General features: G+C 49.0%; 2 protein-coding genes across 3 annotated transcripts in view; both read left to right on the forward strand.

Annotated features, from left to right (window-relative positions):
• Positions 1-5,781: 5,781 nt before the first annotated feature.
• Positions 5,782-9,800, forward strand: LOC113431009 (fucolectin-like). The gene is made up of 3 exons (XM_087958935.1): positions 5,782-6,392; positions 7,740-8,037; positions 9,466-9,800. Exons 1-3 carry the CDS (start codon positions 6,308-6,310, stop codon positions 9,623-9,625), a joined length of 543 nt encoding a protein of 180 aa, XP_087815061.1. The 5' UTR covers positions 5,782-6,307; the 3' UTR covers positions 9,626-9,800.
• Positions 9,801-20,104: 10,304 nt separating this feature from the next.
• LOC113430887 (fucolectin-like) overlaps positions 20,105-26,608 on the forward strand; it is a 39,321-nt gene continuing 32,817 nt past the window's right edge. The window contains exons 1-3 of one of the 2 annotated variants that reach the window (XM_087958938.1): positions 20,251-20,403; positions 21,603-21,691; positions 24,777-25,077. In XM_087958938.1, the coding sequence (XP_087815064.1) occupies positions 21,604-21,691; positions 24,777-25,077 (389 nt within the window). In that variant the 5' untranslated portion in view covers positions 20,251-20,403; position 21,603. Of the gene's footprint in view, positions 20,404-21,602; positions 21,692-24,776; positions 25,078-26,608 lie in introns of both variants that reach the window. The other variant, XM_087958939.1, reaches the window with a different exon arrangement.

Consider the following 26,608-nt stretch of genomic DNA (forward strand, 5'->3'; position numbering starts at 1 on the left):
CCCGTCTCTCCGGATTAACCAGTGGGGAACAGCTGAACTGTTAATCTGAACTGAATCGAATTGGGGGGATCTAGTCAGGGGGAAAGAAGGACGAGGGGGGGGACAGGACAGCGGCCTTCCAGGATCTGAAGGGTGGACACCAGAGGGAGGTGGGGCAATCTATTCCCCAAAGCCCCTGAAGGAGGCAGGAGAAGCAGCAACGGGTGGAAACTCATCAAGGGGAGAAGCAACTTAGAATTAAGGAGACACTTCCTGACAGTCAGAACAATTAACCAGTGGAACTGCCTGCCACCAGAAGTTATAAGTGCTCCATCACTGGAGGTTTTTAAGAAGAAACTGAAGAACCAGAATAAAGAATAGAATAGAATAGAATAGAATAGAATAGAATAGAATAGAATAGAATAGAATAGAATAGAATAGAATAGAATAGAATAGAACAGAATAGAATAGAATAGAAGAAGAGGAATGGAATGGAATGGAATAGAATAGAATTGGAATATAGAAGAGAAGAGAATAAAATAGAATAGAACATTAGGATAGAATGGAATGGAATAGAATAGAATAGAATAGAATAGAATAGAATAGAATAGAATAGAATAGAATAGAATAGAATAGAATAGAATAAGGAAAGAATAGAATAGAATGAAGAAGAGGAATGGAATGGAATGGAATGGAATAGAATTGGAATATAGAAGAGAAGAGAATAAAATAGAATAGAACATTAGGATAGAATGGAATGGAATAGAATAGAATAGAATAGAATAGAATAGAATAAGGAATAGAATAGAATAGGAATATAGAATAGAATAGAATAAAATAGAATAGAACATTAGAATAGAATAGAATAGAATAGAATAGAATAGAATAGAATAGAATAGAATGAAGAAGAGGAATGGAATGGAATAGAATAGAATAGAATTGGAATATAGAATAGAATAGAAATTGGAATATAGAATAGAATAGAATAGAAATTGGAATATAGAATAGAATAGAATGGAATGGAATAGAAATTGGAATATAGAATAGAATAGAATAGAATTGGAATATAGAATAGAATAGAATAGAATAGAATAGAATAGAATAGAATAGAATAGAATAGAGAAGAGGAATGGAATGGAATAGAATAGAATGGAATAGAATAGAATAGAATTGGAATATAGAATAGAATAGAATAGAATAGAATAGAGAGAGGAATGGAATGGAATAGAATAGAATGGAATAGAATAGAATAGAATTGGAATATAGAAAAGAATAGAATAGAAATTGGAATGTAGAATAGAATAGAATAAAATAGAATAGAAATTGGAATATAGAATAGCATAAAATAGAATAGAACATTAGAATAGAATAGAATAGAATTAGAATAGAATAGAATAGAATAGAATAGAAAATAGAATAGAATAGAATAGAATAGAATAGAATAGAATAGAATTCTTTATTGGCCAAGAGTGATTGGACACACAAGGAATTTGTCTGGTGCATCTGCTCTCAGTGTACATAAAGAAAAAAATACATTCATCAAGAATGATAAGATACAACACTTAGTGATAGTCATAGCATACTAAATAAGCAATCAAATCATACTAGGAGACTAAATAAAACAACATAAATTGTAAAGATACAAGCAACAGGGTTATAGTCACAACTGGGAGGGGATGGGAGATAAGGAGTGATGAAAATATTAATAGTGACAGTAGTGCAGACTTTGTAAATTGTTGGACAGTGTTGAGGGAATTATTTGTTTAGCAGAGTGATGGCATTGGGGGGAAACTGCCCTTGTGTCTGGTTGTTCTGGTGTGCAGGGCTCTATAGCGTCGTTTTGAGGGTAGGAGTTGAAACAGTTTGTGTCCTTGGTGTGAGGGGACCGTAGCTATTTTCTCATTATTCTGTTTTGCGCAGGCTGAGCCACTCCCAAACCAGGAGGGGGAGTTAAAGGCTGCAGAGAAGCTGCTCCAGTACAGCAAACCTGGTTGGGGGAAGTTATCCCAGGGAGCATTGGAAGAGGAGGGAGGGAAGGCCCACCGTTCATTGTTTGGAACCCCTGCAAAATGTTTCTCCTCGGGGCGGGTCCCTCCGCCCCCTGCCCTGGCCAGAGACAATGCTCTCTTTGAAAGGGCACCAGAGGCCGTGAAGTTCTCTCCGCTCTTGGTCGCCTCTGGGCAAGATACAATCAGCTCTCTGGGCACCTTGCCCGCTGGGCGCTCCTTCCAGAGAGCGGAGCCACAGGGCTGCACCGGCTGAGAGGAGCCCATCCGGATCGCATCATTGCAGCGGAGCCTGGCGCTGTGGCGTCTTCCAGAGGTTCTTGGGCTGCAGCTCCCCTCGATGGCCGGGCTGGGTGAGATGGGAGTTATAGCTCAGCCATCTGGTAGGGGTCAGTTTAGAGGAGAAACCCCCCACCCCAATGAGAGTCCTGCTCCTCCTGCTCCTCCTCCTCCTAGTCCTTCTTCTCTTCCTCTTGATCTTGCACATTTTGTTCTAATTCTTCTTGTTCTTGTTTTCTTGTTATTGTTCTTCCTCCTCTTCCTCTTCCTCTTCCTCCTCCTCCTCCTCCTCCTCCTCCTCCTCCTCCTCCTCCTCCTCCTCCTCCTCCTCCTCCTCCTCTTCTTCTTCTTCTTCTTCTTCTTCTTCTTCTTCTTCTTCTTCTTCTTCTTCTTCTTCTTCTTCTTCTTCTTCTTCTTCTTCTTCTTCCTCCTCCTCCTCCTCCTCCTCCCCTCCTCCTCCTCCTTCCTCCTTTTCTTTCTTCTTCCTCTTTTTGTTCCTTCTCCTTCTTCTTCTCCCCTTCTTCCTTTTCCCCCTCTTCTCCCCTCCTCCTTCCCTTTTACAACTTCAGGTGAGTGAGATACAAATTTCCTGACAGTGAGAACAATCAGTGGGACGGCTCAGTTTGATAAATGGGCACCTTAATCTACAGGCAACGAATGGTAAATAGTAATGAACAGAATAACAGTGTCAAAAGGGTCCTTAGAGGTCTTCTAGTCATGTACCTGGCTGAGAAACGAGCCCCTTAATTGGGGTCACAGTATAGCTGGTCCTCCACTTACAACCACATTTGAGCCCAAAATTTACATTGCTAAGCAAGACAGCTAGGAGAGTTTTGCCCCATTCTACGACCATTCTTGCCACAGTCGTAAAGTGAATCACCACAGTTGTAACTGGTCATGTGGTTGTTAAGTGAATCTGGCTCCTCATTGACTTTGCTTGTCAGGAGGTCACAAAAGGGGATCCAGGACATTGCAACCGTCATAAGTATGAGTCAGTTGCCAAGCGGCTGAATTTTGATCACGTGACTTCTGGGATGCTGCAATGGATGTAAGTGTGAAAAACAGCCATAAGTCCCCTTTTTCGGTGCCGTTGTGGCTTCTAATGGTCATTCAATGAACGGTTGAGGACTACCTGTCCCCTGCTGGCTCTGGTCATGGTGAGAGGAGAAGCACAGGGTCCAGCGACTGAGCAGGACATCCCCTGACCATAGGGCTTGAAGTCACCTGAGGGGGCTTTCGGTCAAGAGTTTTTGTAGCACATCTGACCAGCACACAAGGGAAATAATCCTGCAGGATTCATCCACATGAGAAAAACTTCTTTATATACAATCCCACACAGCAGAAGTCAGCATACAAATTCAGGAACACAGAAGCCATATTCTCAGAGGCCAGTCACTACAGAGGCCCAGAGGCCTAGATTTACAGAGGCCGCCAAATGACAGAGGACCAACCAACTCTTATATACCCTTCAGCAAGCCAAAGCCACGCCCAGACTCCAAACGGTCTCTTATGGCCCCATACAAAACAAATATTTTGTTTCAGTAATCAACCTGTTGACCTGTTGCCATGTCTAATACAGCCAGTCCCCATTGGCTGACCTGTTGCCATGTCTAACCCAGACAGTCCCCATTGGCTGACCTGTTGCCATGTCTAATCCAAACAATCCCCATTGGCTGACCTATTGCCATGTCTTATCCAAACAATCCCCATTGGCTGACCTCTTGCCATGTCTATTCCAGACAGTCCCCATTGGCTGACCTGCTGCCATGTCTATTCCAGCCAGTCCCCATTGGCTGACCTGTTGCCATGTCTCATCCAGACAGTCCCATTGGCTGACCTGTTGCCATGTCTAATCCAAACAATCCCCATTGACTGACCTGTTGCCATGTCTCATCCAGACAGTCCCATTGGCTGACCTGTTGCCATTCTAATCCAAACAGTCCCCATTGGCTGACCTGTTGCCATGTCTATTCCAGCCAGTCCCCATTGCCTGACCTGTTGCCATTTCTAATCCAAACAGTCCCCATTGCCTGACCTGTTGCCATGTCTCATCCAGCCAGTCCCCATTGGCTGGTCTGTTGCCATGTCTAATCCAGCCAGTCCCCATTGGCTGACCTGTTGCCATGTCTCATCCAGACAGTCCCATTGGCTGACCTGTTGCCATGTCTCATCCAGCCAGTCCCCATTGGCTGGTCTGTTGCCATGTCTAATCCAGCCAGTCCCCATTGACTGACCTGTTGCCATGTCTCATCCAGCCAGTCCCCATTGACTGACCTGTTGCCATGTCTCATCCAGCCAGTCCCCATTGGCTGGTCTGTTGCCATGTCTAATCCAGCCAGTCCCCATTGGCTGGCCTGTTGCCATGTCTATTCCAGCCAGTCCCCATTGGCTGACCTGTTGCCATGTCTAATCCAGCCAGTCCCCATTGGCTGACCTGTTGTCATGTCTCATCCAGCCAGTCCCCATTGGCTGACCTGTTGCCATGTCTATTCCAGCCAGTCCCCATTGGCTGACCTGTTGCCATGTCTAATCCAGCCAGTCCCCATTGGCTGACCTGTTGTCATGTCTCATCCAGCCAGTCCCCATTGGCTGACCTGTTGCCATGTCTAATCCAGCCAGTCCCCATTGGCTGACCTGTTGCCATGTCTAATCCAGCCAGTCCTCATTGGCTGACCTGTTGCCATGTCTAATCCAGCCAGTCCCCATTGACTGACCTGTTGCCATGTCTCATCCAGACAGTCCCATTGGCTGACCTGTTGCCATGTCTCATCCAGACAGTCCCCATTGGCTGACCTGTTGCCATGTCTCATCCAGACAGTCCCATTGGCTGACCTGTTGCCATGTCTAATCCAAACAGTCCCCATTGGCTGACCTGTTGCCATGTCTATTCCAGCCAGTCCCCATTGCCTGACCTGCTGCCATGTCTATTCCAGCCAGTCCCCATTGAGTGACCTGTTGCCATGTCTATTCCAGCCAGTCCCCATTGAGTGACCTGTTGCCATGTCTAATCCAGCCAGTCCCCATTGGCTGACCTGCTGCCATGTCTATTCCAGCCAGTCCCCATTGAGTGACCTGTTTCCATGTCTATTCCAGCCAGTCCCCATTGACTGACCTGTTGCCATGTCTATTCCAGCCAGTCCCCATTGGCTGACCTGCTGCCATGTCTATTCCAGCCAGTCCCCATTGGCTGACCTGTTGCCGTGTCTATTCCAGCCAGTCCCCATTGCCTGACCTGCTGCCATGTCTATTCCAGCCAGTCCCCATTGGCTGACCTGTTGCCATGTCTAATCCAGCCAGTCCCCATTGACTGACCTGTTGCCATGTCTATTCCAGCCAGTCCCCATTGGCTGACCTGCTGCCATGTCTAATCCAGCCAGTCCCCATTGACTGACCTGTTGCCATGTCTAATCCAGACAGTCCCCATTGACTGACCTGTTGCCATGTCTATTCCAGCCAGTCCCCATTGGCTGACCTGCTGCCATGTCTAATCCAGCCAGTCCCCATTGACTGACCTGTTGCCATGTCTATTCCAGCCAGTCCCCATTGACTGACCTGTTGCCATGTCTAATCCAGCCAGTCCCCATTGGCTGACCTGTTGCCATGTCTATTCCAGCCAGTCCCCATTGACTGACCTGTTGCCATGTCTATTCCAGCCAGTCCCCATTGACTGACCTGTTGCCATGTCTAATCGAGTTCTTGAACCACACACACTGACACTTTCTGCTGCCCCCAATGGAGTCCTCCATGGCTGGGACTCTCGTAGGATGGAGGAGCCAGCAGAGATCTCTTGGCCATGGCGGAGACCCTGGTCCTGAGCCTTGGTCTCCTCCCAAGGGGACCTCCTGCATCGTTGACCAGGAGACGGGCCAAAGATCCCTCGGAGCATTTCTCCCGATGTGGAAGCCAGCCAAGCCCCAGCTGGGACCCAGAAGTCTGGGGCAAACCGCCCTCTGGACCCTGTCCAGCACCCCACGTGCTGCTCTCCCTTTCCTGACCCGCCTCGGCTGCTTTGGGCAGTTTTCTCTGCCCTCTTCACCCAGAGGATGGCTGGGCTCTGGAGCTGCCTGCTGGCTGTGGGTCTCCTGGAAGGGCTGAGGGGGGCCCTGAGCTGTGTGCCTCCTCCAGGGGGTAAGAAGCGGGAAAGGGGGGTGTTTGTGGGGAGGTTTGGCACAAATGCTGGGAGGGAGCTGGCTTGGGGCAGGGGAGGACATCTATAACTCTTCTTTTGGGAGCTCCAGAAGGACCTCGGAGGGTCTAGTCTAATGGAAAGAAGGACTAGGGGGGACGTGAGAGCAGCCTTACAATATTAGAAGGGCTGCCCCAAAGAAGAGGGGGAAGGCAATCGATTCTCCAAAGCCCCTGAAGGCAGGAGAAGAAGCAACGGATGGAAACTAATCAAGGAGAGAAGCAACCAGGAATTAAGGAGAAACTTCCTAGCACTGAGGACAACTAACCAGGGGAACAGCTTGCCACCAGAAGTTGTGGTTGCTCCAACACTGGAGGTTTTCAAGGATGACCGCCCCCCCCCCCAGCCTCCTGCCCTCCATCTATGCTGGACTAATATTGTGCACCATCCCCACCTGGGGACAGATGCCTCCACAGCCATGCCCACCTCCATCTACACCGTAGGATGGCAGAGGCCATCGGGGCATTGCAGCCTGACCTTAAAAGAGGCTGGCTGTGCTTGGGAGCTGCTTCCCCAGAGTAGCTCCCTGGGCTCTTCCAGGGTCTATCCCTGCCAGTCCACTGCCAAGCGGCCTCCCCTTTGGGTCTTGGGAATGCGGGCTCCTCACTTGAGGATGCTGGATGCCTCCTCCTCCTCTTGCGTTGACTTAATCCTCCTCCTCCTCCTCCTCCAGAACCTCTCTAGGAAGCTCTTTCTCTGCTGCAGTGCCTTTCCTGGGGTCTTGCTTTTATCTCCTCTGCAGCCCCCTCCCCAGAACATTTCACCTAAGAGCACGGAGGAAGAGGTAGGAGCCACCCAAGAGGTAGAGGGGAGGTCTTCTTTGCCATGGGGTCCCAATAAATGCTGGGGCATGATGAAAGGGGGTTTCTGGCTGTTCACCACCACCACCTCCTCCTCCTCCTCCTCCTCCTCTTCCTCCTCTCTGCAAGCACCACACCCTCTAGCACTGAAGATGCTACCTAGTTGGGTCATGAAACGCCTGCAAAAAACAACCAAGCTCAGAGAGCACCAAACCCCATACCCCTCCCGCTTCTCCTTCTCTTCCCCCCTCCTCCTCTTCCTCCGTCTTCCCCTCCCCTCCCCTCCAGCTCCACTCCCTTCTAGCACTAATGATGTTACCTAGTTGGGTAATGAAATGTCTGCAAGAAAACAACCAAGCTCAGAGAGCACCAAGGACCCCTCAGTCCACCTCCTCCTTCCCCCTCCTGTTCCCCCTCCTTCACTCTCAGTCTAAGAAATTGATGGACAGCCAAGAGGTCAACCAACCCATGGCTCCTTTTGCCCCTCAGCCAGGAACTGGGCCAGAGGCCAGCCTGCCACTCAGTCCTCCACATACCCGCAGTGGGGCACCGTCTACAGCCGAGCAGAGAGCGCCATCGATGGCGACCGCGATGGGGACTGGCGCCATGGCTCCTGCAGCCACACCCTGGCAGAGGAAGAGCCCTGGTGGAGCCTGGATCTGGGCGCCTCCTACGCCATCTCGGCTGTGGTGGTGAAGAATCGCCAGGAGTGCTGCTCAGGGCGGCTTCAGGGGGCCCAGATCCACGTGGGAGACTGTGGGGCCCACCACGGCAAGTGCAACCCAATGTAAGGAGTGTCCGGATTCTGAGTGAGACACCCATATCAAACAAAATTCCAAGGCAGGTAGATTCCAGGGGGCCCATCAACCTCCATGTGAGGAGCGTTGTTCTTGCCTCCCCCATCGAGGTGACTGGGTGATCTCTCACTGGCGCCTGGAATGCAGCCTGGCAGCCGATGTCTTCCTCTGCGCGGTAGAGCTCCTGGGTGACTGGCCATTCAGGGCGGACTTTGGGTTGGGCACCCACTTGGTGCATGACCTCTGCCACCATATCCACCACCTGCTGAGCCTCCGAGGAGGCCTGTAGACCCCTTTCTAGGGCTCCTCCCCAAGCTCTCCTCCATCTTCCCTGAGTCCTCCTGCTGCCCGAGTAGACTGGGTAAGCATCTGGGGCTCAGGAGCCCAAATAGCGGCTCTGGTTGGAGCTTGAGATTTAGGGGAGTGGGTTTAATATCAGGGTTCCAAGGAATAGATCCATTGCAAGCAAGAACTCTGAGGCAGGTAGATGCCTCAAAGAATAGCTTTATTAGATATACCCAGGGGTGGGCTTCAAAATTTTTAGCAACGGGTTCTCTGTCCGGTTGCTGGGTGGGTGTGACCATGGTGGGCATGGCCTAGTCGGCCTCCTGCACCATGGCAGGGGGGGCGTTTTCACCCTCCCCAGACTCCTGAGGCTTCCCTTGAGCCTCCAAGAGGGCGAAAACAGGCTCCCTGGCTCCAGAGTCTCTCTGGAAGCTGGTAACGGGCCCATTTCTTGCTCTTCCTGAGCCTCCACACTTGCCTTGCACTTACCTGCATCCAAAATGGGCCACATGGGAGTGGGGTGGGCGGGGCAGGGCCAGCCAGGGTTTGCCAGTTCGCCAAACTGGCCATTAAAATTAATAACCGGTTTAGCTGAACCGGTGTGAACCGGTAGCAGCCCCACCCGTGGATATACCATATTGGCACAGTACTGGTGAAAACCGACTCTGAAGGTCCCCATGGTTTTCACCTAATTAAAAGTTTTTCCTTCAACCCCAAGCAATCAGTCACATGGCCCAATCAAGGCTCTGTCAGATGGTCTGGTGACATCCCTCTTCCTTCCTCCAACCAGGTGTGAGAACGTCCTTGGTTCCCAAGAGAAAGTATTTTGTTTTGACCGCACAACCCCAGCGATCTCTATCCCTCCCCCACATCCCTCAGCTCCAGAGTGGCAGCACTGAAGCTCCAAGATGGCTTCCACCAGGCCAGCTTCAGGGTTGACCAGGAGCCTCCCCACCCAAGGCAAGGGGGCCGGGAGGCAGCTGCTTTCTCTGCAACGGGGCCCAGAGGGTGCCCCAAAAGTGAACTGGCAGCCACCCCTGCGTGGATAACATGCCAGCTGTTTTCTGCATGTGTTGCATGTGGGGTGTGTGTGTGTCTTTAACAACAAGTCAGTTGATTTTCTACCTTTGCAGCTGTGGGTCCATCTCGAATGGCAGCGCCGGCTCTCTCAGCATCATCTGTTGTAACGGACGGCGAGGACGTTACGTGACGGTGGTCATCCCTGGCCAAGCAGAGTACTTGACCCTCTGTGAGCTGGAGGTCTATGGCTCCAGAGTGGGGGAGGGGTGCTAGAGGCCATCGAGGGAGGGGGGACTACGAACCGGACTGGAATGGCTCCCTAATAAAACTCCCGGTTCAAGGAACGCTTTCTTGTTTCCTTCCTCCGTCGGCAGGCCAGGTTTGAGAAGCCAGCTTTCTTGGCCTGTGGTACCTGCAGCGATCGTTACCTCAACCAGGATGAAGGCTTCTTGGGGCTGAAGGAGGGAGGGAGGGAGGGAGGTGCAATGTCCCACCTCGGATGCACCCATCAGGTTGGCCTTTGAGGAAGGGCAGAGAAGACAGAGGCACGAGGGAGTCAGGCAATGCTGCTTTATTTTTGTACTGGGGGTCATCAGAGAATCTCAAAGGCAGTCAGAGTTTCTATTTCATCTTATACCCAGCAAAGTCAAATTAGTTTTGAGTTTCTTTCTCACACTTTCCTCATTCTCAGGGTCACGTTGCCCTTTCTTTTCTTTCCTTCCTTCTTTCCCTCTCCCTCCTCTGCTCCTCCTCCTCCTCTTCTTCTTCCTTCTTTCCTTCCTTCCTTCCTTCCTTCCTCCCTCCTCCTTCCTCCTTCCTTTCTGCCTCTCTCCCCTTCCTTCCTCCTTCCTCCTCCTCCTCCTCCTCTCCTTGATGAGTTTCCACCCCATTGCTTCTTGTCCTGCTCTCAGGAGCTTTGGAGAACAGCTTGACCCCCTTTTCCTCTCTGGGGCAGCCCCTCAAATATTGGAAGGCTGCTCTCCTGTCTCCCCTGGTCCTTCTCTTTACTAGACTAGCCAAGCCCAGTTCCTGCAACCGTCCATCGTAGGTTTTAGTCCCCTCATCATCCTGGTTGCTCTTCTCTGCACTCTTTCCAGAGTATCAACATCTTTTTTACATCGTGGCGACCAATGCTGGATGCAAAAATTCCAAGGGTGGCCTTAGCATGACCTTCACATGATCTTGATGGTGTCCCTCTGTTGATACAACCTAGGATTGCATTGGCTTTCTTGGCGGCTGCAGCACACAGCTGGCTCATGTCTGCCTTTCTGGTCAATAGTGTGGGGTCCCCTGGCTTTGAAACCAAGTCCTCTTTGGGACTGCTACTTTTTGGGGAACAGGCTGCTCAACATTCCAAGCACACAGACCAACAGGGAGATTTTATTACCAGGCCAGCCTTGTTATGTCTAACACAGGACTGGTGTGCAAGGGCCATCTATCTATATCTATCTATCTATCTATCTATCTATCTATCTATCTATCTATCTATCTATCTATCTATCTATCTATCTATCTATCTATCTATTATCTATCTATCTATCTATCTATCTATCTATCTATCTATCTATCTATCTATCTATCTATCTATATCTAATGTCTCTCTCTCTCTGTGTGTGTGTGTGTGTGTGTATTTATATATATATATGGTATTCAGCTTTGTTTGGGTATTTTCCCACGTCATTATAGTTGTGCTTTTAAACTTGTAGCAACGTTTCAGCAGAATCTCATCTGCCATCATCAGGCCATCATCAGGCATCATCAGGCTTCTGTATTGTGTTCGTCCAGATGAACACAATACAGAAGCCTGATGATGGCAGATGAGATTCTGCCGAAACGTTGCTACAACTTTAAAAGCACAACTATAATGACGTGGGAAAATACCCGAACAAAGCTGAATACCATACATGTAAGTACCCGTGAAAACTTATATATATGTGTATGTATGTATGTATGTATGTATGTATGTATGTTATGTCTCACCTTTCTAAGGCAGATGAGAAGTCCAAACTCCGACCAAATACAGGCAGGCCAGAAGATTCAGTATTTACAGAGTTAATTCCTTTAAGCAGGCAATGTTCTTGGCAGTATCACACACGCTGCCTGCCAAGTCCAACAAGATAACCAGAAACATTAATCGCGAAAGCTTTCAAGAAACAAGATGCACCGAAGCTCGACAGAAAATTCACACTTTGTCCCGTACAGAGTTCCCAGAGAAAACACACCCACTTTTATCCCCTGTGGGGTGTGTCTCCATGGCTCAGCTCAGTCTCTGATTCGTCCACACCTCCTGCATTGCAGCTCACACTTTTTCCTGCGACGCTGCCTCGGATCAAGCCAGCATTCATCTACTTGATTCTCTGTCAGAGGCTGCTCCGATATGCCCTCCCTCTCCTGATTAGCCTCAGGCTGTCCCTCTCGGTTATCTGCCGAAACCTGAGGCATAATCAGGGAGGAAGGCATTGCCAAAGAGGAAGGTCCTGGGGAGGAAGGCATTCCCAATTCCTCATCATCCTCATCTTCCGAGTCCTCTTCCTCTAACAACGCAGGCTCATGCATCGGAACCACAACACACACACACACACACACACACACACACACACACACACACACACACATATATATATATATATATATATATATATATATATATATATATATATATATATATATAATGACAGTGTGTGGGGGGGAGGAGGAGGGAATACGATGAGAACGGGGGAGGGTGAGATCCGCTGAAGAGATCCAAGCTCTCCCGTCTTCCACAGCACATCCAACCAGCTCTGAAGTTGTGGTTCAAGATGGCTGCTCAGTCGTGGCCTCTTAATGTGCGGCATTTGTGTCCTGGGCTTTATTGGCTCCTTTGCCCTTCATTTCTAGGTGGGGTGTGGGCCAGGCGTTGCTGCCAGTTGTGACTTAATAGACATTTTGTTTGGAGTGGCTGCTGACTTACTGGGGGCAAGTGTTATGTCTGTCCAGTGTAACACACAATACTGGAAAAGCCGGACTGGGCCTCTGTTAACCCCACATAGGTGGTCAACGATACGAGAGTACGCAACAGATACAAACTCAATGTAAACCGCTTCAAACTCGATTGCAGGAAGTACGACTTCAGCCACAGAGTGGTCACTGCCTGGAATGCACTACCTGACTCTGTTGTTACATCCTCTAACCCCCACTCCTTTAATCTCAAACTAACCACTATTGACCTCATCCCATTCCTAAGAGGCCTGTAAGGGGCGTGCATAAGTGCACCATGGTGCCTCCTGTCCCTGTCCTATTGCTTCTTTTATTTTTGTTATATGTATCCATTTCATATATTGATAACTATGTGTTATGTCTCACCTGTGCCAATGAAGTGAGAAGTCCAAGTTTCCAAAGGAATATACACAAGCAGACAAGACCAGTAATGACAGGGTTAAATTCCTTTGGCCAGGCAAGTCCTTGGCAGTCTCACGCAAGCTGTCTGCCAAGTCCGATAATAAAGAAAGAACATAAATCACAGGCTATCGCCACACACACAGAATCCATCGGAGCTGCTCTCACAAATTAACACGTTGTCCTGAACAAGAATCCAGAACTAACACACCCACTTTTATTCTCTGTGGGGCGTGTCAGTCCCTCCTCTCAGTCTCTAATTCGGCCTTTCCTGTTACGTTGCAACTTACACTTTTGTCTGCGCCGTTGCCTCGCATCAAGCCAGCATTCCTCAGCTTGATCCTCAGTCAGAGGCTCTGATACGCCCTCCTGGTTATCTGCCGACACCTGAGGCACAATCAGGGAGGAAGGTCTTGCCGGGGAGGAAAGTCCTGGGGAGGAAGGCAATTCCAAATCCTCTAACAAAGCAGGCTCAAACCTCAGAGCCAAGTCCACCTCTTCCTCATTTACCAAGTCCTCGACCTCTGACAAAGCAGGCTTAAACCTCTGAGCCACAACAACTATGTATATACTTATACCTATTATCTTGTAAGCAATTGACATAAATGAATGAATGAATGAATGAATGAATGAATGAATAAATGAATAAATAAATAAATAAATAAATAAATAAATAAATAAATAAATAAAATAAATAATCTCCTGATTTGGCTTATAGTCCTACAATCGCTAGTTGTCTTCATTCTGCCCCAGATGCTCCAGATGTTCTCAGATCTTGAGGAGCACAACCTCACCTTGTGCCAGCAGCTTTCTGAGCCAAAAGGGCCAGCAAGAACCAAGATATCACGCTCAGATTTCCACGGTCCTCCTGCTCAGCTGCAATATTGTTCTTTTCCCTTCCAGTTTCCTTCCATGGCTTAGAAAGAAGGATACGAAGAGCGTTTCCTTCGGGTTATTTCTTTTGCCTTTAAACAAAGAAGCCAGAAGGGATCGCTTGAAGTGGTGGCCTTGGAGGATTTTGGAAACTGTTCTTGAAGGAGCAGGTCCAGGTGGGAAAAAAACAGGCCTCAAGCCAATGGGTCAGCCAGGGAAATATGGAGAGGAGAGGGGGGGGAGGGAAGGAGAGAAGGAAAAGGAGGAGATGGAGGAGGAGGAAGAGGAGAAGGACAAAGATGGAAGGAAGAGGAGAAAGATGGAAGAGGAGAAAGAGAAGGGGAAAGGGAAGGGGAAGGAGGAGAAGGGGAAGAAGAAAGATGGAAAGAAGAGGAGAAGGAAAAGGATTAGAAGAGAAAGAGAAGGGGAAAGGGGATAGGGGAAGGACTCTTGGAGCAGGAGGCCTTGCAGGGTCCCAAAGACTCATTTCTGGCGGAGTTTGGGGGAGAGAAAGAAAGACTTTGGCTGCTTTCCTTGCCTGCAGCCAAAAGCAGAAGAAGAAAGAAGCGGAAAGAAGCAGCCCGGTGGCCAGGCCAGGTGCGTGGGGTGAGTGGGGCAAGTTCCCCCACTCTGCCCTTCCCCCCCTCCCCTCACTACCTCATGTTGTTCAAAATGCAAGTGACACAAGCCTTGTGTTCCCACACAGCCTGGATTAATTGCTTTGAGGGCGATATTATTCTGTGGACCACCAAAATTTTCTCGTGGACCACCAGTGGTCCCCGGCCCACTGTTTGGTGACCACTGGTCTAGTCCAACCCGCTGCTGAAGCAGGAGACTAAACCATGATAGACAAATGGCTCTCCAGTCTCTTCTTAAAAAACCTCCAGTGATGAAGGACCCACAAATTCTGGAGTCGTTCCACTGATTTGAGAGTTCCAACTGTCAGGAAATTCCTCCTTCGTTCCAGATGGCTCCTCTCCTGGATGAGTTTCTGTTGTGACTGGAAGGATCCTGCTGGGAGTTTTGACTCTGATGACTCTGAAGATGGAAGGCTGGAGCCTGCTGTGAATGTGGAGTCTGAATTATTAGAGGACACAGAAGTGAGCCAGGGGGATGAGAGTTTGTCACAGAGACAGTCCTCCCCAGAATCTTCGACCTCATTCATGCCAGCAACTGATCCACAAAATGAGTCAGAGGCTTCGAGTGGGGAAGCTGACAGATCGTGGCTTGACGCCAGAACTAGGAGGAGACTGAAACGTCAAGCTGAGGGGAGGCGTCAAGCCAGACATTGATTAGGGAGATTGACACGCCCATCCAGGTGATTTAAGGAGGCGTGATGATTCTCAAACTTTGCTTGGAAGCAAAGTGTTTGATGTGTCGAAAGGATACGTGGGGAGCGGCCTTTGTAATTTATGGATATTCTGAATTACCAGACAGATTCCGGGAAGTCTGCCAAGGACTGGAATATAGTACTATTAACCCTTTTTTAGTCTGCTTCTGTTTTGTTTGAATGTTTTGAATTGTGGAACTCTGTATTCTCACTTGTGAAAATAGGTGAGACATAACAAGTTTCCATCCATTGCTTTTTGTCCTGCCTTCAGGGGCTTTGGAGAACAAATTGACCCCCTCTTCTTTGGGGCAGCCCCTCAAATATTGGAAGATGCTATCATGTCACCCCAAATTCTTCTTTTCCCCAGACTAGATATACCCAATTCCAAAGCTTCATCCCTGGAAGCTTTCAAGAAGAGACTGGACTGCCACCTGTCAGAAATGGTGTAGGGTCTCCAGCTTGGGTGGGGGTGGGGGGTTTAGACTAGATGACCTACAAGGTCCCTTCCAACTCTGTTAATCTGTATTAGTCCCCAGGCCCTTGAATAAACAGTGTGTATTGGAAAAGGTGCTACCAAATTTCTTCTGGTTTTTTTTTTTTTTGCTCCCATAAAAATGGGGGCTCTCCTTCTACAGAGGAACTTGGGGGGTGGTCTTGGTAGAACCCTTGGCTCCTGGTCTGCAAGTGCTTTGCTCCCCATCAGTGGTCTTGGTTGCATCTTTCTGGTCGGTAGTTACGGAGAGTCCTTGTTCCTGCTCAATTTCTTCTCCTGTTGGCAACGAACACCCTCAGTCGCCCAGGTAGACCTGTCTGGAACTTGAGCCATGCCAGGTGTTGAGATGTAAAGGATTCAGGAGTTGGAACATTTACAACCCACTGGACCTTTGCCCACTCACCTAAGGACCTGTCCAAATTAGGTGAGAAGTGAAACCTTTCTGGAGGACTTATATTTGGCGAATGTCTTCCTGATTCCATTCTCATGGAATGGAAACCCAAAAACTTTAACCTTAGACTGTCTACTATTGACCTCCCCCCTTTCCTAAGAGGTCTGTAGGGGGCGTGCATAAGCGCACCAACGTGCCTACCGTCCCTGTCCTATTGTTTCTTTTTATTTTTCTTATATATATATATATCCATGTATTCATAACTATGTTTTTTTACTTATACCTATTATCTTGTAAGCAATTGACAAAAATAAATAAAAATAAATGTTGTGGCTCCGATTCCCGAGCCTGTGCTGTTAGAGGAAGAGGACTCGGAAGATGAGGAGGAGGAACTGGGAATGCCTTCCTCCCCAGGACCTTCCTCCGTAATAATGCCTCAGGTTCCATCAGACAACTGAGAGGAACAGCCTGAGATTAATCAGGAGGAAGGCATATCAGAGCAGCCCCTGACAGGGAGTAAAGAGGAAGAGTGTTGGCTCGATCCTAAGCAGCAGATCCTAAGCAGTGTCGTAGGGAGAAACGTGAGCAGCAACGTAGGAAGCGTGGGAGGGTCAGAGAGTGAGCTGAGTCATTGAGCCACACCCCACAGGGGATAAAAGTGGGTGTGTTGTCGGCTGGAACTTTGTACGGGACAAGGTTTGATCTTACTTCAGGTTTTCTTTGTGAATGATTTTTGTGGTCTGCCTTGTAATTTTCTGTAAGTAGCTTTTTACTTGTTATCAGTTCGGACTTGGCAGGCAGAGCATGTTGGAATGCCAAGGACATTATCAGTTCCAAAGAATTAACTCTGTGAAGTCCGAGCCAGCCTGCCTGCCTGTGTTTGTGTGAGTTTGTACTCTTTCATCTTTTGAGAAAGAGGAAAGACGAGACAGAACAATAAATAAATAAATAAATAAATACACAAATACACAAATAAATAAATAAAATATCTTCCTTCAGGCCAAGAATCCTTCTTCAGAACAATAGGCTTGGAAGGGATCTTAGAGGTCTTCTAGTCCACCCCTCCTGCTTAAGCAAGAAACCGTATAACTTCGGACAGGGGGTTGTCCAGTCTCTTCTTAAAACCTTCCAGTGATGGAGCTCCCACAACTTTTGGTGGCAGGCAGTTCCACTGGTTGATTGTCCTCACCTTTAGGAAGTTTCTCCTGAATTCCAGGTTGCTTCTCTCCTTGATGAGTTTCCATCCTTTGCTTCTTGTCCTGTTTTTAAGTTCTTTGGAGAAGAGGTTGACCCCCCCACTCTTCTCTGGGGCAGCCCCCGAGATATTGGAAGACTGCTATCATGTCCCCCCAGTCCTTCTTTTCGTTAAACTAGCCAGGCCCAGTTCCTGCAACCGTTCTTCATATATTTTAGCCCCCAGCCCTCTAATCATCCTTCTCCTTCTAGATCTTTCTTTCTCGCTCTAGACTTTTCTCTTTCTTCATCCTTCGTGAACTGAATTGTGCCCGAGTGCTACTGTCTTCTAGTCCTCTTCCATTGTTTCAAATGCTGCTCGGGGCTTATAAATCACCACCAGAAGCAAAAATAAAAAGTACAAATATGCAATAATCTCTGAACATTACAGCTTGGGACTCTTGCCCATCTGTTACACTGGGAAGGTTTTTATTTCTTCCTGCATTTTTATCTGTCTCATGCATCAACTATTTCACTTGGGGACATGACGAACTTCAACGGGCTCCAAAACCCTGCATTCATAAAATTCTTCTAAGGAGGAAGTCTGGCGATTTCGGAGCATGCCCTCCTGTCCTACGTTGGTTATATTGGAGGAAAAAGCCCTCAAATGCATTGCAGGTCTATTCAGAATAAGTGGTTGGAGCCAAGAACTTCTTGTCAAACCTAAAAGGTTGATTTCTGCTTGCCATTTTTTCTTCTGTTCACATAAGGACCTTACGAAGCTGGACAAAAATTAGCCCATTGCTACTGTGTTTCCCCGAAAATAAGACCCTGTCTTACATATTTTTTTGCCACCAAAAAAAAGGCACCAAGTCTTATTTTGGGGGGATGACATCCACTGACTAGCCTCACTTGTGTGCGTCGCACCTGGCCTCCTTTTCGCTGTCCGAGGCCTTCAGGAACCTCTTCTTCTGCGACCGGCTTTCCTGAAGGCCTCTGCAGCCGGTAACAGAGCTTTGGATCGATCCTGAGCTCTGTTATCAGCTACTGAGGACTTTTCTGAAGCCTTGCCAGCCTTGCCGTCTGCAGAAGAAATGGGCTGGCAAGGCAGGTGTCTACACCTGGCCAAAGGTAAGTAGTAGGGCAGCTCCACCCCTCCACCCCCACCCTAGCTTAATTTTTACCCGTCCACTCTGGAGTGGGTGGGATCTTAATTAGGGCTTATTTTGGGGGGTAGGGCTTATATTGGGCACACATGTAAAAATCAAGCTTACTTTCAGGGTAGGTCTTATTTTTGGGAAAACAGGGTATTAGAGGAGGAGGAGGAGGAGGAGGAGGAGGAGGAGGATGTGATGCACCAGTCACATCTGACTCTTGGCGAGTCTAAGGGCCAGATGGTCTCTCCGCATCTCCTGATCTTACGCTGCTTCTTCCACTTCTTCTATGCTCTGGCTGGTATCAGCTTTGATGGTGTTTGGCCACCGACTTCTTTGGCGGCCTGGTTCCCTTTTACTTCCCTTCATAACTGTGTTTTCCAGTGATTTCTGCATAGCTGTTTGGAGAACTCTGGGAGTTGAAGTCTACAAGCCTTAAAGTTGCCAAGTTTGGACAGTGGTCCCCAACCTTTGGGGCTTGGCTGCCCGGCTTTGGGGGAGAGGGGATCTGGGCCAGGTGAGCGATGGGCTAGTGTGCATGTGACTGGCATGGGGCTGGCCAGCCTGTTGTGCGGCCCAGTTCCGAACAGGCCACCACCCACTACTGGGGGTTGGGAACCCCCTGAGTCCAGAGACCCTGGTTCAGCTGATGCATCCAAGATTTTTGAAAAGATGACTTTGCTTTTGATGTGTTTTTAGTGCTAAACAAATTGCCCCAATGAAATAATGTCCCTGCTCTATGCATAATATGGAGAGATCTTGTGAAATTCAATGTCTCTCTCTCTCTCTCTCTCTCCTCTCTCCCTCTTTCTCTTCCTCTCTCCTCCTCCCTCTCCCTCTCCCTCTCCTCCCTCTCTCCTCTTCCTCTCCCTCTGTCTCCTCCCTCTCTCTCCCTCTCTCTCCTCTCTTCTCTCCCTCCTCCTCTCTCCCCTCTCTCCCTCTCCCTCCCTCCTCTCCCTCTCCTCCTCTCTCTTCTCCCCTCTGTCTCCCTCCCTCTCTCTCTCCCTCTCCATCTCCCCTCTCCCTCTCTCTCTCCTCTCTCTCTCTCCCTCTCCCTCTCTCTCTTTCTCCCTCTCCTCCCTCTCCTTCTCTCTCCCCCTCTCTCCCTCTCCTCTCTCTCTCCCTTCCTCTCTCTCCTCCTCTCTTTCTCTCCCTCTCTCTCCCTCTTCCCCTCTCTTTCTCCCTCTCTCCCTCTCTCTCTCCCCTCCCTACTCTCTCTCTCCTCTCTGTCTCCCTCCCTCTCTTTCTCCCTCCTTCGCTCTTTCTCTCCCTCTCTCTCCCTCTTCCCCCTCTCTTTTTCTCCCTCTCCTCCCTCTCCTTCTCTCCCCCTCCCACTACCTCTCTCCCTCTCCCTCTCTGTCTCCCCCCCTTCCTCTCTTTCTCCCTCCTTCGCTCTTTCTCTCCCTCTCTCTCCTCTTCCCCTCTCTTTCCCCTCTCTCTCCTTCTCTCCCCTCCACCCCTCTCCCTCTCCTCTTCCTTCCTCTCTTTCTCCTCCCTCGCTCTCTCTCCTCTCTCTCCCTCTTCTGTCTCTCCCCCTTCCTCTCTTTCTCTCCCTCTCCTCGCTCTTCTCTCTTTCTCCCTCCTCTCTCTCTCCCTCTCTCCCCTCTTCCCCTCTCTTTTCTCCCTCTCCACCCTCTCCTTCTCTCCCCCTCCCTCTACCTCTCTCTCCTTCTCTCTCTCTCTCCCTGTCTCCCCCCTCTTTCTGTGTGTGTGTGTGTGTGTGTGAGAGAGAGAGAGAGAGAGAGAGGGGGGGGGTAGGGAGAGTAAATCAATGGAGCATTTCAAATCTTACCAAAGTTATGCTCCCACTTGGGGACAGATTCAGATCTAGAACTGATTAGTCCCCAGTCACTGATTTCGTGTGTGCTGAGGGCTTGTCGTGAGTTGGACGGGAACGCAGCATTTCCTGCTACAAAAGTGCCTCTTGTCCCATCCACAGCAGCAGAGTCAACACCAGTTTAGGACGGGCCCTGGTGGTGGAAACAAGAGGAGAGAAGACCTTAGTATTTGCTAAATTGGTGAAAGATCTTGTAGCAAAGCAAACGTAAAACTCCACCTGAGTTGGGACCCAGGCCTAGCTTTGCTCTGGCCGCCTCCTGATTGGCTTGGACTCCCCTGGGAGGAAGGGGATAAAACCGAGGCTGGTCAGAGGGAGGCCCTGGGCTCACCTGAAGCACCACCTGTGGGGGGAAAGGGGCTGCCCTTGTTCCCCCTCCAGGAAGGAGATCCAGCCCTTTGGACATCGCCAAGAGACTGAAGGAGGTGAGTGGCGGGGAAAGAAGGAAGGACTGACCACAGAGCGAGTCCTGGAAGGAGGGGTGGGTGAAATTATGGGATGGCCCGAGAAAGTGGGCAAATGAGGAAGAGACTCCAATAAACCCCACCTTGGTGTTTTTAATGAGATTGACATCGGCGTGTGGGAAAGGCCAGGTGAGGGAAGAGGCAGAGGAGCGATTTCAGGGGTGCTCTTGATGGACCACTGAGAGAAGGGCAGAACCTTCAAATCCCAAAAGTGCATTTTTTTTCATGACGCAACTGGACTTTCTTGCTTTTTCTTTGTAAGATGTTTCACTTCTCATCCAGAAGCTTCTTCAGTTCCGACTGGATGGTGGGGAATGGAAGGATTGATACTCCAGACAGAGTTGGTCGTTTGCATCCTTTTGGAGGGTGATCGAGGCCCCTTGGAGGTTGACCTGTGTCCTCAGAGTCACCTGAGTGGGGATTCCAAGGGCTTCAATGACCCTCTAAAAGGATGCAAATGACCCGTTCTGTCTGCAAGGAGTATTAATCCTTCCATCCAGCCCCACCATCCAGTCAGAGCTGAAGAAGCTTCTTGGATGAGAAGCGAAACGTCTTCAAAAGAAGAAAACCAGAAAGTCCAATTGCCTCTTGGGGGAAAAAAGGAAGGAGCTTTGGGACAAGCAGGGCCTGGATGACCCAGAATCATCCTTGAAAGGATCTCCAACTCTCCTTTGAGTCTGTGGCCAGTCCTCATAATAAAATAAAAGGGGTGTTTTTTTAAAAAAAATATAAGTACAAACAATTCATCTTCCATTTAACGGTGTGTCGTCTTGTGTGACAATAATCAAAATTACTACCCTATTCATTACATTGATGTTAGTTCTCCATCGTTATCTTGTTATTAATATACATAATATCTCTCACACTATAACAATAGCCTGTTTAGATCTTCACTTATTATGAGTATATAATAATCTATCTATCATTATAACAATCCTTTTCTTACCGTGTTTAATTCTATGAAGATATTTTCCGTATTTCACTGCTCTATTAGATATTTCTAGCTTACTGTGTTTTTGGCTCTAGCCATCAATAAAATAGTTCCAGTCCGTGGCCAGTCCTGATGCTCAGGCGTGTTGAGTAGAGGAAGCCAGCTCTTCATCGTCTCTACGTGGCCCTCCCACGCCTTTCCTGGTCTCTCCCCTCCTCGCTCCTTGCAGGATGAAGCTCACCGTCTGGGGGGGTCTGCTGGCCGTGACCCTCCTAGCAGGCCCTGGAGCAACTCAGAGTTGCAGGACCCTACCTATAGGTAAGAACAGGGGTGGGATTCAAAAATGTTTACTCCTGGTTCTGTGGGCGTGGCTTGGTGGGCGTGGCAGGGGAAGAATATACTGCAAAATCCCCCTTCCCTCCCCACCCCACTGACCTGCTTTCCAGCTCCGTTCTCCTGTGCAGGGCAAACAAAGGAGACCCAGCCGATCAGATGGGACTCAATGGGAGGCGGAGAAGAGATGGGGTTGGCGGGGCCAGTCAGAGGCAGGATTGGCCGGTTCTCCAAACCACTCAAAAGTTCCGCTACTGGTTCTCCAGAACTGGTCAGAACCAGCTGAATAATACCTCTGGGTAAGAACCACCACAAGACCCCTGTGTGTGCTGTGTGTACGGAGATATAGTTGTATTCCTGGCCATTTCAAAGCCCCCCTCTAGTCCCCGCCTCCAACTCCTCTTAGATACCAGCAGCCTCCAAAGGTGCTTTTTCAAACAGGACTTTTGCCTTGAAGATGTTTTCCTTCTCATCAAATTGAGCCAAAGAAGCTTCTCGGATGAGAAGAGAAATGTCTTCAAGGAAAAACCAAGAAATTCCAGTTGCCTCTTGAAAGAAAAAGCACCTTTGGGACAACCAGGACCTGGAGGGTGGAGCCTCCAACATATTTGGGGAAGAACGGAGAGTGAAGGGTCTGCGTGCTTCTCATCAAACTGGGCACTTGGCCCTTTCATTTGCATTGGTAGCATAGTGGTCAGAATGTAGTCCTGCAGGCTGACTCTGCCCACTGCCAGCAGTTCGATCCTGACCAGCTCAAGATTGACTCAGCCTTCTGCCCTTCCGAGGTCAGTTAAATGAGGCCACAGATTGTTGGGGGCAAAAGGCTGACTCGGTTAAACCGCTTAGAGAGAGCTGTAAAAGCATGGTGAAGCGGCATATAAGCCTAGGTGTTAGTGCAAGGAAGGAAGGAAGGAAGGAAGGAAGGAAGGAAGGAAGGACCATGGTGGCACAATGGTTAGAGTGCAGTATTGCAGGCTGACTCTGCCCACTGCCAACAGTTCGATCCTGACTGACTCAAGTTTGACTCAGCCTTCTGTCCTTCTGAGATCGCTAAAATGAGGACCCAGATTGTTGGGGGGCAAGTGGCTGACTCCAATGAAGGTGCTGCTGGCTGGTTGCTTGAGAGGGCTTAGTGAGGGCCGTAAAGCCCTGTGAAGTAGTGCGTAAGTCTCAGTGCTACGGCTGTTGCTATTGGAGTTGTGGATTCTCCATCACTGGAGCTTTTCAAAATATAGATTAGACCAGCCATCGGCCACCGATGGGCTGCAGCCCACTGGTGGTCTGTGAGAAAATTTTGGTGGGCCGCAGAGAAATCTCACCCCCAGAGCACCCCCACAAAGCAATTAATCCAGGCTGTGCAGAAACACAAGGCTGCGCCACCCACATGGCCCGCGGGAACCCTCCCCACTTACTCACTCCTTACCCGGTAAACTTGCCTGCTAAATTGCTATTTTTCCTTTTTCTGACCATCATCTGTTCTGCTGTGCCAGGAGATTTAGATTAGCTAGGAAGCAGGAAATGGTTGGATTTCTTGCTTTCTAGCTAGTCTTTAGAAAGTTTAGATTTTTGGCTCTGCCAAACCTCCCTTCGGACTGAAGGCTTGCTTGCAAGCAAATTCAGTGCAGACTCACGGCAAGCAAGTTTGAGAGACTGAGCTAGCCGATGGCAGATAGATAGATCACTGAATGATTCTGTGAGCAACTCAATCGGCCTGCTTTGCCTGATTTTGGGTAAAAGTTGCTCTTTTTTAAAAATAAAAAAATTCAATATTTACATGCATGGTGTGTTGTGAGTTAATTTTGTGAGTTTGCTTGCAAGCAAATTTTATGTGACAGACTGAGCTAGCCAATGGCAGATAGATTTCGGAAAAATTAGGGGTTCTGTGAGCAACTCAATTTGCCTGCCTGCTTTGCCTGATTTTGGGTAAAAGTTGCTCTTTTTTAATAAAAAAATCAATATTTATATAAATATTTATAATATTTACATACAAGCCATGCCCAGCCGGTCACATGCCACACATTAGGCCACACCCACAGAACCAGTTAGTGGTCCCTGGGATCTAAAATTATGAGTTTGGTGATCCCTGAGATCCAAAAGGTTGGCGACCCCTGGATTAGACAACCATTTGACCAGGATGGGATAAGGTCACCTATGTTGAGCAGAGGGTTAGGCTAGAAGACCTCCAAGGTTCCCCTCCAGCCCTAGGGTTCTATGTTCTATGATGTACCTTTTATGTTTTTCTATTCCACAAACATCCACTACACCAGGGCTCTCCAACCTTGGCCACTTTAAGACTTGTGGACTTCAACTCCCAGAATTCCTCAGTGCAACTTTAAGACTTGTGGACTTCGGCTCCCAGAATTCCTCAGTGAACTTTGCAACTTTAAGACTTGTGGACTTCAACTCCCAGAATTCCTCAGCGAGCTTTGCAACTTTAAGACTTGTGGACTTCAACTCCCAGAATTCCTCAGCGAGCTTTGCAACTTTAAGACTTGTGGACTTCGGCTCCCAGAATTCTGGGAGTTGAAGTCCACAAGTCTTAAAGTGGCCAAGGTTGGAGACCCCTTCCCATACACAACGTCTGTGTGTCCCCTGGAAAGAACTGGGGAGATCAAGGACTGAGAACTGGGATGTGGGGTGGGGAATGGCATAACTGCCCATCATACTTCAGGCCAACTTTGCTCTCCCAAGTCTTCCCGCTGGCTACAGTTCCATCACCCACGAGGTCTCAGGTGCAGCAGCATTGCATACCGATTATGCAGGTATTGGTGCCTAGGGATGGATCTGACCGGTCAGAATAAGAACCTGCTATCCATTGAGTTGTCCTTGCATCTGATGTGATGGTGTCCAGTTGATGTCTCTGGCCAATTTGCAGCCAAGTGGGGAGGGAGGAAGAGGAGGCCAAGGAGGTTTCCTCCCACCAAATAGCAAAGACACGGAGAGCTGCACTCAGCTCTCTGCCCTCCACCCCTTTCTCAGCCTTCAAAACTCACCCCACAATCCCCCCAGAAAGGCTGCCCTCGTGCCCTTTGCACCTTCCCTTCCTCTTCCTCTCCATCCTCTCCTGCAGGTGTGGAAGGTCGAAATTTGGCCTTAGGGAAGCCGGCCAGCCAGTCTTCCATCCATCACCATGACATCGTTGGGTCAGCAGACAAAGCTGTGGATGGGAACTGCAACGGGGACTGGTACAACAACTCCTGCATCCACACCAAAAACGAGATGAACCCCTGGTGGTTGGTGGACCTGGGGGAGCCTCGTAAAATTTCTGTGGTCTTGGTGAAAACCCGCTATGACTGCTGTGCCAAAAGGATGTATGAAGCGGAGGTCCACTTAGGAAATTCTCTCAAAGACCACGGAAGAGCCAACCCTCTGTAAGTAGCTTGGAGCCAGTCATCCCCAGGTATCCTCCAGGTATTTGTGGTGCCCCTCGCACAGAGAATTCACAAGCAGTGTACATGATTTTGCGGGGCTGTACAGTGGTGGGATTCACATTTTTTTACTACCAGTTCTGTGGGCATGGCTGGGTGGGTGTGGCGTGGATTGGTAGACGTGGAAGGGGACGGATACTGCAAAATCCCCCTTCCTTCCCCACTCCACTAACCTGCTTTCCAGCTCCGTTCTCCTGTGCAGGGCAACCAAAGGAGACCCAGCCAATCAGCTGTGGGCATGGCATTCTGTGGGCGTGGTGTTCAGTGGACGTGGCTTGGTGGCATGGTGTTTTGTTGGCGTGGCTTGGTGGGCATGGCAGGGGAAGGATAAAATCTCCATTCCCTCCCCACCCCACTAGCCTGCTTTCCAGCTCCGTTCTCCTGTGCAGGGCAACCAAAGAAGACCCAGCCCATCAGCTGGGACTTGGAAGGCCGACAATGGATGGGGGCGGGGCCAGTCAGAGGTGGGATTGGCCGGTTCTCCGAACTATTCAAAATCTCCACTACCGGTTCTCCAGAACTGGTCAGAACCGGCTGAATACCACCTCTGGTGCTATTGCGTAGGAAGTGCCAATTTTGGCCTGGTGGCCAAGGTGGCATGAGTCCATTGGTGTGAACATTGTGAGATCACCTCCCTCCTTGCTCCCCCAAGAGACAGGGAACGACCTCGTTTGATACCACCTCCCTACGCTATGGTCTCCATTGTGGGGGGTGGCTGCGCGAACTCCACCTGATTGTTAATTTTCACTATCATTCATGTTGCAAATCGGGTTCCTTCAGCACTGGCTAAAGCACTTGATATGAGGCCATGGGTCTGGGGTAGAAAATGGGGTTTCTCTGCTTGGATTTTGTACAAAATGCTGGTCCCTGCACCTCAAAGAGATGCTCTTAAGTGGAAAATATGGTTCCAAAGTGTTTTGCAGTGGGGATTGCAGAGTTGAGAAGGGAAGGAGGAAAAGGAGGAGGAGGAGGAGGAGGGGAGAGGAGAGGAGAGAAGGAGAAGGAGGAGGAGGGGGAGGACCATGGGGTTCTGACCTCAGTAGTTTTCTTGCAGACATTTCATTTCCCAACTAGCTATCGTCATCAGTGCATGATGTTGTATGATCATTGTTAGGGATATACACCCTAGCAGAACCTGCACGGCAGTCAGGCAGGCAGGCAAATATGTGAGATAAACGCTTTTGTAGCTTACACTCAGTAAAACAGATACACTGTGCTAGTTAAATAGTTTATTCCAGTAAGATTTTTAGCATAGTCAAACAGTCCATATATCATTCACTAGTTCAGTCCGTCCGGGGATTATTCAGTTGCAAAGTCCAGTGTCGAAAAAGAGGTCATTAAACTTACAAATATCAGTCCAGTAATATATCTCTTCGCAGTAGAGATATGAAGAAGTAAAACCTCCTTTCTTCCTTCAGCAACAGCAGGGAACACGCAGTTAACAATCCATCATCGTCAGCAATCAATCCAGTTC

Source organism: Notechis scutatus, chromosome 3 (assembly GCF_049901735.1).
Source record: "Notechis scutatus isolate UNSWTSFEM ecotype Mainland chromosome 3, rNotScu1.2, whole genome shotgun sequence".
Lineage (NCBI taxonomy): Eukaryota > Metazoa > Chordata > Lepidosauria > Squamata > Elapidae > Notechis > Notechis scutatus.

What these genes read in the sequence shown, in the direction of transcription:
- LOC113431009 (XM_087958935.1), top strand. Translation starts at nt 6,308, where the DNA reads ATGGCTGGGCTCTGGAGCTGCCTGCTGGCTGTGGGTCTCCTGGAAGGG. An exon ending in CTGTGTGCCTCCTCCAGGGG is followed by an intron (nt 6,393 to 7,739) that starts GTAAGAAGCGGG and finishes TTTGCCCCTCAG; the next exon opens with CCAGGAACTGGGCCAGAGGC. An exon ending in CACGGCAAGTGCAACCCAAT is followed by an intron (nt 8,038 to 9,465) that starts GTAAGGAGTGTC and finishes CTACCTTTGCAG; the next exon opens with CTGTGGGTCCATCTCGAATG.